Source organism: Crocodylus porosus, unplaced genomic scaffold (genome assembly GCF_001723895.1).
Source record: "Crocodylus porosus isolate Cpor-Errol unplaced genomic scaffold, CroPor_comp1, whole genome shotgun sequence".
NCBI classification, from domain to species: Eukaryota; Metazoa; Chordata; order Crocodylia; family Crocodylidae; genus Crocodylus; species Crocodylus porosus.
In genome coordinates this window covers 1,590,953-1,604,299 of record NW_017728923.1, presented here as the reverse complement: position 1 = coordinate 1,604,299, position 13,347 = coordinate 1,590,953, and the positions used below count along the sequence as shown (strand labels likewise).

At 44.4% G+C, this 13,347-nt stretch overlaps 1 protein-coding gene across 2 annotated transcripts in view; it reads right to left on the bottom strand.

Moving 5' to 3' along the window:
* The window catches only part of IFT140 (intraflagellar transport 140), a 167,701-nt gene that overhangs the window by 5,080 nt on the left and 149,274 nt on the right, over positions 1 to 13,347 (bottom strand). For both annotated transcript variants that reach the window (XM_019539922.1, XM_019539923.1), the window contains exons 19-24: positions 10,858 to 11,035; positions 8,038 to 8,228; positions 6,773 to 6,868; positions 6,063 to 6,195; positions 5,817 to 5,960; positions 3,604 to 3,732 (exon numbers count right to left, since the gene is read on the bottom strand). In XM_019539922.1, coding sequence (XP_019395467.1) covers positions 3,604 to 3,732; positions 5,817 to 5,960; positions 6,063 to 6,195; positions 6,773 to 6,868; positions 8,038 to 8,228; positions 10,858 to 11,035 — 871 coding nt within the window. The remainder of the gene's footprint in view (positions 1 to 3,603; positions 3,733 to 5,816; positions 5,961 to 6,062; positions 6,196 to 6,772; positions 6,869 to 8,037; positions 8,229 to 10,857; positions 11,036 to 13,347) is intronic.

The window sequence follows — 13,347 nt, the reverse complement described above, 5'->3', positions numbered from 1 at the left end:
CAGGAGAGTTTGATGTGGAAGGTCTGCTTGGAAAAAGGCAGGAAGAAAGAGGTGGTGGATTAAGAGACCCAGATAAATAGCTGGAGGAAACTGCAATGGCAGAGCCACTGCCAGCGCTTCCTCTGCTTGCACCTGTGAGGGGTCTGTCAGGCAGGACTGTTCACCATTAAGGCTTCCACCCAGGTCCTGGTTTGGTCCTGTGGAGACTGGTTTGCAGGTTCCTTCCACTGACAGCGAGATAGGGGAGTGTCAATGATGTGAGCAGTGTCTCCTGGTGGTATCCCACAGAGCAGGCAAGAGAGCTACAGGCAGAGGTGGCAAGGCTCTGAAGCATCCTGTGCCGTGACAACTTAATTGATTCAATGCTGGAAAAGACCTCTAGACCTGTGGAGGAAGGACTGCCAGAGGCAGCACTAGAAATGGAAGAGGACGTGGACTCCCAGGAAGCTGGAAGCTTGTGACCTCTGGCAGCCAGCTGAAGTCTTCATCTCCATCTGCAATGATTTCCCTGGAGAACAGAAATGGAGTCCTAGCAACAGAGGAGGAGGAGCATGTTCCACTGGTTGGGCCAAATCGGGCTTCAACTACTGCCACCAAGTCAAAGTGACAGGTGGCAGTAGTTGAAGACTCTTTTCTGCAGGGGCCAGAGACATCCGTCTGCTAGCCTGACCGGTTGTCTTGGGAGGTCTGCTTGCCCTGAGCCCAGATCAGAGATGTCATGGAAGGATTACTGGGACTCATCTGGCCCTCTAACTAGTATTCCATGCCACTCATCCATGTGGACACCAATGATACTACCAGGGGTGATGCTGAGCAGATCAAAAGTGACTGCAGGCTCTGGCCACAAGGGTGAATGGGACAGGCTTAGGTAGTGTTCTCGATCCTTCTGGTCAAGGGTAAGGTCCTAGGCAGTTGCAGACACAAACTGCAGATCAATGCATGGCTGCACAGATGGCATTGCTAGCAGGTATTTGGCTGCTTTGACCACAGAATGTTGTTTCAAGAAGAAGGATTACTAGAAAGAGACGGGGAAGAGTATCACTGCATACAGGCTTGCTATCCTAGTGAGGGCTTTAAACTGGCTTGCTGGGGGATGAAGACCAAAGCCCTGAGAAAAGTGGGGAAATAAGTGACCTGGATGAAGCATAAGCATGAAGAAGCAATAGGGGAGGCCTCATTCTTTCTGACAAAGTAGGGCAATTGTTACCTCGGGTGACTATACATAAATGTACAGGGCCTGGAAAACAAGTAGGAAGAATTGGAAGACCTCACGTAGGCACAGAACTATGACATAATTGGAATAACAGAGACTTGGTGGGATAGCTCATATGACTGAAGCACTGTCATGGATCATTTTAAACCATTCGGGAAGGACGGGCAGGAGAGAAGAGGAGTTGTGCTATATGTAAAAGAGCTGTATAATTGTTCAGAGCTGCAGTATAAAACCAGAGATAGGCCTGTTGAAAGTCTCTGGGTTAGGGTCAAGGGGAAGAGCAACTAGGGTGATGTCATGGTAGGGGTCTGCTATAGACCACCAGACCAGGTGGGTGAGGCTTTCTTCAAATACCTAGTGGAAGTTTTCTGATCACAGGCCCTGACATCTGCTGGGAGGACAATATAGCAGTACATAGGAGATCCAGGACATTTTTGGGAGAGTGTTGAGGACAACTTCCTGGTGCAAGTGTTGGAAAGGTCACCTAGAAGCCATGCTTTTCTTGACCTGCTGCTCACAAATAGGAAAGAATTGGCAGGGGATGTAGTAATGGATGGCAACTTGGGCAGCAGCAACTATGAGACGATTGAGTTCAGGATCCTGAGGAAAGGAAGGATGGAGAGCAGCAGAGTAAGGACCCTGGACTTCAGAAAAGCAGACTTTGACTCACTCAGGGAACTGATAGGGAGGATCCCCTGGGAGACTCATCTGAGGGGGGAAAAAAGTCCAGGGGACCTGATTGTATTTTAAGGAAGCCTTAGTTAGGGTGCAGGAATGAAACATCCTGACACACAGGAAGACTAGCAAGTATGGCAGAAGATCAGCTTGGCTTAGTAGGGAACTCTTCAGTGAGCTAAAACACAAAAAGGAAGCTTAAAAGTGGAAACTTGGACAAACAACTAGGGAGGAATATAAGAGTGTTGCTAGGTCATGCAGGGATGAAGTCAGGAAGGCCAATGTGCAACTGGGGTTGCAGCTAGCAAGGGACATAAAAGGTAACAAAAAGGGCTTCTACAAGTATGTCAGCAACAAGAGTACTAGTACCCTTTGAGTCCTAGTGCAATCGTCAGGCTCAGAAGGTAGTAATTTATTGGCTCAATTTCTAGCTGGCAGCCAATATCAAGTGGAGGTCATTATCTGGTTTTGTTCATTATCTTCATCAGCAACCTGGAAGATGGCATAGAGTCTACCCTCAGCAAGTTTGCAGATGACACCAAACTGTGGGGAGTAGTAGATATGCTGGAGGGTAGGGCTAGGATTCAGAGAGATTTAGACAAATTATAAGATTGGACCAAAAAAAATCTCGAGGTCAATAAGGCCAAGTGCAAAGTCCTGCACTTAGGATGGAACAATCCAGTATAAGCTGGGGACTAACTAGCTAAGCAGCAGCTCTGTAGCAAAGAACCTGAGGGTTGCGCTGGACAAAAAGCTGAACATGAGCCAACAGTGTGCCCTTGTGAAGAAGGCTAACAGCATACTGGGCTGCATTGGTAGAAGTACTGCCAGCAGATCAAGGGACAGGATTATTCGCCTGTCTGCAGTATTGGTGAGGCCACATCTGGAGTACTGTATCCAGTTCTAGGACTCCCACTACCAAAAGGATGTGGACAAATTGGAGAGATTCCAGCAGAGGGCAGTGAAAATGGTTAGGAAGCTGGAATACATAACTGTTGAAGAGAGACAAAGGAACTGGGCTTATTTAGTTTGGAAAAGAGAAGACTGAGAGGGGATTTAATAGCAGCCTTCAAATACCTGAAGGGTGGTTCCAAAGAGGATGGAGCTAGACTGTTCTCAATGGTGGCAGATGTCCGAACATGGAGCAATGGTTTTAAGTTGCAGCAGTGGGAGTTTAGGTTAGATATTAAGAAACACTCTCTCACTAGGAGGGTAGTAAAGCACTGGAACAGGTTACCCAGAGAGGTTGTGGAATGCCCCTCTTTGGAGATCTTTAAGACCTAGCTAGACAAAACCTTGGCTGGGATGATTTAGCTGGTGCTGGTCCTGCTTTGAGCAGAGGGTTGGACTAGATGCCCACCTGAGGTCCCTTCCAACCCTCATTTTCTATGATTGTCTCTCTTCAGACATCATTGGAAAAGATCACATGTGAAATAATTAACTAGGATCTCCATCAAGTCCAGTGGGAACAAAGTAGCTTTGTTTTGTACTGATTAATGAATATATTAAGTGCAGCAGCTGGCCAGGTTTGAAGGGGACCTGGCAGAGCCAGACCAGGACTGGAAGAGCAGTCAGCCAAATCAGGACAGAGGCTAATGGGGCTTTCTGCACATGACAGTGGGAAGTGAACAAGTAGCTTAAAGCTTGAGACTCAAAGTACTCAGCTGATTTGATGACTTTCCATGTAACACTTCATTCTTTGCAGTCATAGTTACCTTGTGGTACAACATGACTGCTCTGTCCATTTGTTCCCCTTTCTCCTCATAATAGCGGGCTGCCTCTATCATGTCCTCTGGGGAGCTCAGCAGAGCTAAGTTCATCAGCTGGTCATCCAGGTTGTTTTCCTACTCAGAAAGAAAGACATGTATTTAAATATACATTTTGGAGCTCCTTTCAGCACAGCATCTGAGCTGATATAACTGGTGTCAATGTTGTGAGAGTCTTATTACCGACCTGTCTCTCTTAGATGTGGGCAGAAACCAATACGAACATCTTACCAGGCATGTCAAACACTTGTGCCCCTGGGCTGGATCCAAACTTCAAGGAGCCTCCCAGGTTGGATCTGGACCCAGCAGCAGGGTAAGCAGTAGCATGGGAGTTAACACAGCCATCACTTGCCTCTCCCTCCACCCCCACTGCTGACATGCATGCCCATCAGGACTCTGTAGCTGGGAGTTCAGTGGCAAGCCTCACCTCCAAATTCTTAGCCCCTCTGCAAGCCCTGCAGAGTGGGTAAAATGGTTCCACAAGCCATCTGTTTGATACCCTGGCTCTATAAAATTACTTTGGTCAACTGCATCTGGATAGCACACCCATGTCAACAATCTGCATGTCACACTTTGTGAGAAGACCCTCACTAATCTGACTTTTTATGATGCAGCCTTCCAAGGCAGATGGAATTGGCCGGTTCTACACTTAGATCAGTGATTTTCAACAAGGCTGCCGCAGCACCCCAAGGTGCTATATAGTAGTGCAGCAAAAAATATTTTCTTGGCCGATACTGATAGTCTATTATTAATCAACCACGTTGGCCAATGCCAATCTGATAACTGATTAAAATAAATCTTTTTTTTGGCACATTCCAGCAGCCTCCTGCATCACATGCATCAGCATCCCAGCACTTAAAAATGATGGCAGAGGCACCTGAAGTAAAGCTCATCAAATGAGCTTCAGTTCAAGCACCACCACCACAGCCTCTCAGCACAGGGTTGCTTTTAAGCAGAGCACAGCCAAGTGGGGCAAGGGCAGATGTGGGCTGCATGCTGTGGGCTTCAGGACTCTCCAACCTGCTGTCTTTACCTAGGGAGCCCCACACTGGCCGCATGCCCCCTGCCCTATCAGCAGCAAGGGGCACAACTCACCCGCGTCAGTGCTGCCAGGTGAGCAGGGGGTGTGCGGCTACTGCAAGGCTCCCAAGGGAAAAGCAGCAGAGTGGAGAGCCCCGAGCCCACAGCAAGCAGCTCACATCCACCCCATGCACAAATCTGGGGGAGGGCACATGTCTCCCATGCCTCCCCTGTCAAGTGCGTGCAGTGGCAGGGAGCCACTCCCACCACACCCTCCGTCCTGGTTCCTGCCCCAACTCCAGGTCCCATGCACTGCCCTGGCTGGGCAGGGTCCCCTGCCACTGCCCCACCCTCTCCTTCACTATGGGGACCTTGATCTGTCCCCTCTCCCACACTCCTTCCCTCCCCCATGCCCCTTCTCCTCCATAGACCTACCTGCAGGGAGCTGCTCTCCATGCTGTCCAGCTGTATTCCTGGCCATATGCATGCAGCTGTGCACATGCACATGGTGCCCCCTGCATCTTGCTCCTGGCAGCCCCAGCAGGACCAATTGCTAGAATTCTGCCCACCTATAAGGGGAAACCCACCATTTCCTGAGAGAACCCAGGTATCTGGGGGCCCCAGCCCTGCAGGGAAGAGGAAACCCAGGTGTCCAGGGCCCTGGCCAGAAGGCATAATTATTAAAATTCATTTAATTATTAAAATAATTTCATAGCATTACAGGTGCACTGATATATCAGTTATGTATTGGATTGGCACTGATAAAAGGGGAAATGACATTATTGGCTATTGGCTTTTTTTGGCCATTGTAGCCAATAATGTTATTTCCCCTTTTATCAGTGCCAATCCAATACATAACTGATTTATCGGTGCACCTGTAATGCTATGAAATTCTTTTAAGGGTGTTGCCCAACATTAGCACTGTTAAGTGTGCAAGCACGTGCACATGATTCAGAAGACAAACCCAGACATTTCAAATAGGAATCCATAGTGTCAAAAGCATCCTGACCTGCTGTGTTGCTCAGTAGAACTTTTTTGTGTAGTCAAAAAAACAAGCAAAAGCTCAGAGCTGGAATTTTCTGAAGGGATCTTGGGTTTAAAAAGGTTAAGAACCACTAGCTGAGATGTATGTGCTGTCATACCTTACACAGGCGGATGGCATTGTTGAAGGCCTGAGCCCTGGTGTAGAAGTGCACAGCCTGTTTGATTTCCTCCTGGCTCTCATACTGGCGGGCCAAGTGATACGATGCTGCCCAATTTCCTGTTTCATTTGCTATTTCAGCTGCCTGAAAAGAAAAATAAAAACCACTCACTTCATGCCTGGTTTCAACTTGGCATGTCTAGGAATGTTGACTGTCCTGTGAGCAGTGGGAGGCAGGCTGGTTTACCTTCTGGATATTGCCCTGAAAGCAGTGCACACGGACTAAGGAAAAATAGTCCTGGGCCAACTCATAGTATTTTAGTGCAGATTCCATTTCTGACTGGCTCTCCAAGTACTGTGCCCACCATTTCCACAGGGCCCTAGAAATGAAGCAGATTAATTAGGTTGATGGTATTTAACCATTAGAAGGAACTATCAAAAGAAGTGCTAGATGGTTTTCCTCCTTTTGATATCTTTAAATTAAGACTCAATGTCTTTCAGATGTGCTTTTGTCAAACACCAGTCACTAAACTCAGCACACAGGTGAAATGTAAGAGCCTACAGTATATAGGATATCAGATTAGACGATTCAATAACGCTGTGATCCTGTCTGGCCTCAAAATCTATTAAACTACATTCTATACAGTAATGTTTTCTGTTGCTCAGTTCTCTCAGTCATGATACCAGCAGCATTAACTGTACAACACAATACCATGCCACTATTGCTTACAAACAAGATCCATGATGAAAGCAGCCAAATGAACAAACTTCCAGTACTACACCTGGCATTAGAGCACTTACACAACTTGCCAGTCTTGGAGTCTATTAAGTCAGTCTGGAAAAATCCCAAGAGCATGCAGGAAAGTGCTAAACTACACATCAGATCTGAAATTCCCACCCCAACGGGCCACTCATTCAGACATGTTAGGGAAGAAAGGGAAATAATATAGCACTAACTTATCTTTCATCTTGTTGACATAGATCTCCAAGGCTTGTAAATCTTCAGAGAGCATTCTGGGCACTTCAAACCTATGCGTGTCTGATTTCTCATAGCTGCACAGGAAAAGGACATGTTAGGTGGTGAAGGTCAGTGCTTCAGGAAAACTGCTTGATCACTTTGCTCATCAGTTTCATTTTGTTAGCATGAACAAGTGATGACAGGAATAATACTTAATTTTTAGAAAGTGTTCTTCATCAATTGCAAGAGCCATGCCAGCTCCAAAGAATCAATATACCAAGGAAAGGCCATGGTGCTGTTGAAAGAGTATTGAGGAGCTGGCACTACTTGGGCAAAAATGGATACAGAAAATCAGATAGCTTGGTTCTGGAAGAAAAGGCAAGCAGAGCATACCCAAATGGCTCTGAAATGCTATCAAGGGGCATTAAAATGGTAGACCCAAGATATCAATCCCAGCCACACCTGATCTGAACAGAGGTCAGAGCAAAGTATATTTGATAAACATCTTGACTCCTCATCTTGCTTGTTTTCTTAACCTGGTCAACTTGACTGCAATCTCTGCCCTTCTCCAGAGCTGGGAGGATGCTCGTCTATCTGTACTGATCCCACTTCCGCAAATCTCTTTCCTTCTCCCAGCAGATGAATTATATGCCCTGTCTACAGCTCATCAAAGAGCTCTGGAGCATAAGCATCTGTGACTTCACAAAGTAAAGCTACCATGTAACTAATAACGTTTAATACTCATATAATACATTTTTTTTTTAAAAAGTGCTACCCCCAGCACTTTTCCAAGACCTCAGCTGTCATAGGATAGGAGTTCTAAACTCCACATCAGCCAACACCAACCTCTGGGGTGCCAGATGGGTCTGCACTCCAACGTGAGTGCTTATTCATGGAACAAGGAGGAAAAAGGAAGGCAGCTCTTGTGATTAAAAGCACAGGACTTGGGGGGGAGACAGGAAATCCAAGTTCTATTCATGGCTTCACTACAGGTTTTCCTTGGGCAAGTTACTTATCCTTTCAGAAGCTCTCAGTTCCTTAACTGACAGGGGAGTTATAGGGTTCATTTTAATAATGGTAGAAGATCCTAAAATGGAAGGTAACAGAAAAGAGGACAGATTATCTACTACTTGCCTCTGCTTTCTGGAACCCCTCCCCCAGCCAACTTCGACTTGCCCTCCAAAGAAATGTGCTAAAGCTCCAAATTCCTTATGTACAGAACCATACTCCAAGTGTGCAGCCTGAGCTCTTGGTTGCTGCTTACTAGGTGAGTGCAAGACTGTGTTCCCCAGTGGCCTCCAGATGTTTGGCATAGTTGTAGTACATGGTGCGCAGATGAACCCGATCATGCGTCTCAGCGACTTCTATGGCTTTCTGCCACTGGTCAGAAGCCTGGTAGAACTTGTTCAGGAGATCATAGCGTTTGCAGATCTTGTACAGTCGCTCTGCATCTTCCTGAAAAGACAGCAAAACTGAGAAGTCTGAGTTGGAAGAGCACTTTGGAAGGTGTACAGCTAAGCATCAACTTCTACGCTGTTAATTACAACAGACCATGGGATGCATTGCAAATAACATGAATTAGGGCAGGAGGAATTTTAAGCAACTAAATATATGTAGCCTGGAATAGCAGCATTGTGACTGGGAAACAGGATGTTTGCATGAAAATAAGGAAAGCACTCAGATCCTGGCATTTACTGGACAATATTAACTGGGGTGACATGAGCAGCTACCAATAAATTAAACACCAATTGTTTTCAAAATGCTGATCCCATTCACAATAGAGGCAGCAACATGCTCATATTGAAGCTATTAGTTTTCATGGTCATTCTGACCTAAGCTTGGAGAAACTAAGGCCCCCAAATGAGGAGCTAGAGAGGGCCTTGCTAACTTTGTGGCAGTTTTCTCAGCAAGAAAAAAATAAGCCTTTGAAGACATTGTCCCCTCAGAGCAGCTCCCAGATATAGGAACTGGGTTCTTGGATTATGAATGTGGAACAAACCCCTGAAGCTATGGGTGAGGCAGTGTAGCCATGGACTTCAATTAGAATTAGAACCTTAGAATTCTGCTCATCCTGATGCAAGAAATGAGCAAATTTGGAACTGGACTATTTTTAACCTCTGAACAGGACTCCTGTCTAAGAAGTATTTTCCTGCCCCACCCAACTGCTATCCTGCTGACCACTATCTTTAGCAACTGGCAAGACAGAAAATGTAGTTTCTGACTCCTTTTGATTTACATCTTTTTTATAGATTCTGTCTCCTACACTCCTCCTCACCAATGTAGGTTTGTTTTCCACTCCACGTTTCCCAGATTAGTTTGAATTATTCAAGCATAGAAATTTTCAGTCACTTCTCTTCAGCCTAATGAACCTCCCTGTCAGGAAGTTCTTCCAAATATTCAGCCTCAATTTCCTTTTCCTTCATTTTATCCTGTTATTTCTAGTGGTGCCCTCCTTCCAGCATGCAGAACAATTCCTCCATTTTCATGACATTTATAGTCTTCCAGTATTTGTAACTGCCAGCACCTTCCTCTTCCAGCCAAACTCTAAATAGTCAGCTCTTTTAAATACTGCCCTATTTATGAATCCCTCTAGGAACCTAATAATCTGAGTTGTTTATTCTGGACTTCTTCAAGTTGATCAACATTTTTCTGGTAATTAGATCCTTAGCATTGAAGGCAATATTTCAGCTGCAACTGGAACAGAGATGCCTCGTTAGCTATCTAGTCAAAGCTCCAGGATGTGGTGCCTCTGAGAATACAGCCCAAAACTGTCTTGGCTGTTTTTATTATGTTGCAAACTTATGTCTAATCGGTGGTCTCCTATGGACCTTGGGCTCTTTCAGCAATGCTGCTTTCCAAGTTTCTTTTTCCCATTGAATATTTTTTCTTAGATGTGCTACCTTTCATTTTTCCAGAGGTTTTGTTATAATTTTCTGCCAAACTTTTTAACACTTTAGGACCATATGTAACTTTACTGCAGTCTGACACATCTTGCATTGTGCTGTCACCAGTGAACTCAGCATCATGCTGTTCAGTCCCTCTTATAGATCATTAATAAAAAATATTTAAGAAGGCTAACCTAATACCAGTACAGAGCTGTTTATCGTTACTATTACGTTACACTTTTCTGGCCACATGACAGTATTAATCTGAAATCCAACTAAGATCCTAGTTTTACTGGTTCAGTAAAGTGTTAGTCAAAGAATGTGTAGGTTCTGAGTGGGTGGGTAGGAAGGACAAGCTACACATGAGCATTTATTGGTTGTTAGAGGGTAAACCCCAGGCTGTCCAAGAGGCTTCTCCTCTGCCAGCTGACACATGTTAAAATACTACTTGTCTTTTCTCCACAAAGGTTTTTAATATATTGAGACACTTTAGCAAGCCCATCTTAAGAAAACCCTTATCTAGACAAGCCTTGGGTAATAAGGGTGGCAGAATCAGGCTCTCACAGAAAGGTTTATGAGACAGCACATCTATCATTCCAAACATATGATACTTTTTTCGACCAATATTTTAATGCTATATATTTTAAAAAGCAATTGAGTTTGCCTGGGAAAATTCATTGGCTACAAGCCTATGCTGTTTATGGCTCCTGACTGTGCTATGTTCAGAGATCTCCAAGGATTTGATGCTGCCACATTTGCTCACATTTAGTCACCCTTACATATCAGTTAATAGTGCAAATTGTTAGATACTGCATTTAGAAGCTAATTAGCATTTATGCTATAAATTAGGGTCTCATCAGGAGAAGATAGTTCAGGTGATATTAGCCAGCCAGAGGATGATAAGACACCAACATGGTACTGCTAGGAGAGACACAAAATCTAGTTTCAGTAGGGCAGAAATTTGAATTGCACAAAAGTAATTGTCAGGTTAATTTTCCTTTGCCTCTTTGTGAATAGGCTTTGCATTCACCTTTTCCAAATTCTCTGAATCCTTCCCCAACTTTAAAAAAATAATAGTTGTCCCTGGAACTCTTTAGTTTAAGTGCCTTGCCTGAAGGGTACATACTTATCACTCAAACAGCTTTGTATGCCATTTGCTTATTACTAGAAAATGGGCAAGTTGCTACTGAGAGTCCTACCAGCATGCCCAGCTGAATTGCCAACATTGCCACCCTGGCTTCTTGCTCTGGTTCTTGTTCTGCCTCTCTTAACGCCTTGGCTCCTCTGGCATGACCCATGTTTCCAAGGCAAACTTTGGCAACATCCAGCCTCTGTGTCTTCACACACATGCGGGCCATATTCTCCCAGACTGCCTCGCTAAAAGAAATAAGGAAAAGGGTTTTGGTAAACTGAAAAACCTCTCCCCACTGTAGAGATAGGGGAGATAGAATTAGCTTTGTCCAGTGTGAAGGCTGGGCAAATCATGCATTCAGTATCTTTAACACCTATATTATAAGGAGAGAATTTCAAAAGGAAGCATGTGTGTTGGCAGAGGAGAAGCAATCCATCATTATTAGTACATATACACTGACTATATAAAAACATGTAGACACATTGCCAGATAAGCTTGTACACATTTGCTGTATAAGAGTTTAACAGAAAGAGAAATGAGCCTCAGACACAAAGATCATTTCCAGGGCTGAACTTCCAAAGCCAAAAAGGAGAGATGAGATTTGGAGCTTGGTTTCAGAAACATTTCCAAATACAAAGACTTATATTTTTATTTATGCTTACATTGATTATATACCTAACATGAACACCGCTGGATGCATATGCATCATTTAAAGTATGAAAACTAATGATACTGCCCCACAAATGACTGCAATATTCTGAAACTGCACTACTGCCTGTCTTTTGAGAATAATCTGCTTCAAACTCCAAAAATCCTGCTCTGCTCTGGCTTCCAATCTTACACAGTTCAAGTTTAGAAACTCTCATTAAGAGCCTATCATAAGAGCAAAGGAACATTGGGCAAGTTAACAGGATGATTAATAGGAAATAAGTAAGCAGATTCTTGTGCTTTAATTTAAAACTTGGTCAAAAATTGCACATATACTAAAAGCAAAGCCAGGAAGGGTTTTCTTTTAACCTTGTGCTACTCAGAGTGGGAATTTCCCAGTGCCAACACTGTTTTTCAAAAGTCAGTTAGCACATAGCATTATGAAATATCCCTCCTATAAAAGTTGTGGTAAAGATTGCTTTTTAAAGCAGTATGATAATGACTGTTCTCACTGAGCTTTTGTCATCACACACTGACATTAAGCGTAAAGTTAAGACACACAACATTTTTGACAGATCCTATTTTATACTTAAGGCTGTTTACAACAGACACTGACTAACAAAACCTACAAGAGTCAACATCAGCTTCTGTTCTAGATCTATGCCAGTGGCATCACAATTCACGTGTAGGGCTCTCAGGCATTACTGCAACATCAAATACATTAAAAATAATAAAAATGTCAAAAATAATCCATTAAAACATTAAATACAGTTTCAGATCTGGCACTGGGACATAAGCACCCTTCCCAAGATTTCATGGTTTTACAATCATATTTTCCTATTTTTTAAAATGTTTGCTCTTCCTTGTTGCTGTGAGAAAGACCCACACAAACAGGGGAAACTGACTAAACAGGAAACAGTGAAATAGACTAGACAAAACGTGCTGTCAAACACACAACCTAAAATGGCCGAGAAAGATATTATTTCCTAGTCTTTTCCAATGAAGAGGATTACGTGTTACTTCTAACAATAACAGGTACAAAACTTCCAGGAAAAAGATGTTTCTTTAAATACATGAGGCACATTTCAGCAAAGCATAGCACTTTAGAGACAAAATGAAATAGAAAAAGAATAAGTCTCTAGTCAGAGGCTTGTTTAGCTGCTTTGATGACTCTCTTCCATCTTTGCGCTAGAACTAAACCTGGCCTCTTTTTTTACTCTTTTGTCATGTCCAGTCCCTGCCAGACCAAGAAACCAAAAGCTGCATGAAAAAAAAATACAATAAGGTACAAAACCAAAAGGTTGCATAAAGGTTTCAGAGCTAGATCCTCAATTAGTGAAACTCAACACACCCCTGCTGAACAAAATCACAATTTACATCAGCTGAGGGTCTGACCGTAACTTAAGTTTTGCAAGGTGTGAATTGGTATTTTATAGGGCTGTGCGAAGCTTCAGGAGCTGATTTGATTCAGAAGAGATTCAGCCCGATTCAGTGGCCAAACTGATTTGGAAAAGGATTTGGAGAGCTTCAGTGATTCAGGCTCGCTGCAGCATGGAGCTGGAGCCAGACTCCATGCTGGTACGAAGGGAGCAGTGGAGGGGACCATGGGGGAACCCCTGCCAGGCCCCATCCCTTGCCTGCTCCCCCAGCCCCACAGAATGCCTCCCAACCCCTGCCCACTGTCCCAGCCCCTGCCTATGGCTGCCCCGCACCCCAGCTCCCGGCTCTTATAAAAAAAAGCCCCACTCACTGGCTGCTGCCAGGTGGGGAAGGCAATCCCTGATGCCCCCACTGCCCCATGCCATGTGGGGGGGGGCTCTGCCATGAGCTCTCTGAACCCTCCCACTCTCTCAGCCCCCCATGGCTGCCCTGCCCACCCCAGGTCCTGGCCCTTTAAAAAAAAAAGCCC